The sequence below is a fragment of the Microtus ochrogaster genome, unplaced genomic scaffold (assembly GCF_000317375.1).
Source record: "Microtus ochrogaster isolate Prairie Vole_2 unplaced genomic scaffold, MicOch1.0 UNK80, whole genome shotgun sequence".
NCBI lineage: Eukaryota > Metazoa > Chordata > Mammalia > Rodentia > Cricetidae > Microtus > Microtus ochrogaster.
In genome coordinates, this window is record NW_004949178.1 from 1436138 (window position 1) to 1437690 (window position 1553).

Sequence of the window (1553 nt, forward strand, 5' to 3'; positions counted from 1 at the left end):
CTAGTCTCGAACTCACAGAGATCCGCCTGCCTCTGCCTCCCGAGTGCTGGGATTAAAGGCGTGCGCCACCACCGCCCGGCTTAGATGTTCCTTTTTAAAAATTTTGTTTCAATTTATTTTTCTTTTGTTATAATTATGACAAATAGGATTGTTTGAATGACCTCTGGTGGCCACAGAGATCAGAAGAGGGTGTCAGATTCCCTGGAACTGGAGTTACAGGCAGTTGTGAGCTGCCTTGTGGGTGCTGGGAATTGAACCAAGGTCTTCTGCAAAAGATGCTCCTGTCCACTGAACCACCTTTCCAGGCCCCAGCTTCTTGGCCACTCTTTACTGTATTTAAAAGGCGTGTGTGAGTGAATATGTGTGTGTGTGTATGTGTTGGGGTGGATGTGTGTATGCACACGGGTCATGTAGAGGTCAGAAGGTGACTTTGTGGATCCAGTTCTTGTCTTCCACCTTTTTGTGGGTTCCAGGGATTGAGCTCAGATCAGTAGGCTAGCACACCAAGCACTTTTTGTCCCCTGAGCCACCTTGCTGGACCCTAAACTCTTTGATTTGGGATCTTCCATATAACATTCCTTTCTCTTTCTCCCCTCTGTCAGGATGGAGGAGGTGAAGGTTTTGTCTGACACTTACAGTGCTGAGAAAGTGGAAGTGCATCGTCTGATTAGGTAAGAACCCCAACAGCTGGGCACCGCTGTTCGTGGCCTGGCCCCAGCCTCGTCAGATTTGCTCAGGTCTGGTTTCTGAGGACTCACAACTTCTACTGAACTTTCTCTGCTGGGGCTCTTAGGGACCGTTTGGAGGGAGCCATTCGCTTACAAGAGCAGGACATGGAGAAATCGAGACTGGTCCTGAAAACCTACGAGGTCCTTGGAGAAGACTTTGAGAACCTGGTGAAGGAATACACTCAGCTCAAACAGGCAACTGAAAACAAGCGTTGGGCTCTCCAGGAGTTTAGCAAGCCCTAACCACTGAATTGAGTAGGCAGAGCCAAGAAGCATGGATTCTACATGGCCACCCTCTCTTCCTGTTCAACAGACTACCTCTACTATTAGGGAATACGGGGACACTTGCCAAAACACTGCAATCATTATGACACCCTCCTGGTTTCCTTGTCTACAATGACTGGTTCTTTTCTGGGAAATGTAGCTATCAGATTTATATAATTTTATGCGTATCTGTTTGCACCAGCCCTGTGTAATATTATTTCCTGAATAAAGTAGTAATGTTGCGTCTTGGGATTTCAGTCATTTTCCTTGGCAAAGATGGAAAAAGAACCTTGAAGTGTGTGTGTGTGTCAGTTTGAGTAAGAAAGGCCCCATGGGCTGATATATATGAATGCTTAGTCACCAGGGAGTGAACTCTTTGATAGAATTAGAAGGATTAGGAGGTATGGCCTTGGAGGAAGTATGTCACAAGGGATAGGCTTTGACTTCCCCCCCACCACCACCACCATGGGGTTTCTCAGTAGCTATGGAGCCTGCCCTGGAACTTGCTCTGTAGCCCAGGGTGGCCTCGAACTCACAGAGATCCGCCTACCTCTGCCTCCC

The 1553-nt window shown here is 47.7% G+C and overlaps 1 protein-coding gene across 4 annotated transcripts in view; it reads left to right on the forward strand.

Annotated features, from left to right (window-relative positions):
- Haus4 (HAUS augmin like complex subunit 4) overlaps window positions 1-1236 on the forward strand; it is a 10428-nt gene extending 9192 nt beyond the window's left edge. For all 4 annotated transcript variants that reach the window (XM_026777643.1, XM_026777644.1, XM_026777642.1 and 1 more), the window contains 2 exons: window positions 603-671; window positions 794-1236. In XM_026777643.1, the coding sequence (XP_026633444.1) occupies window positions 603-671; window positions 794-971 (247 nt within the window). In that variant the 3' untranslated portion in view covers window positions 972-1236. The remainder of the gene's footprint in view (window positions 1-602; window positions 672-793) is intronic.
- The last annotated feature ends 317 nt before the right edge of the window (window positions 1237-1553 follow it).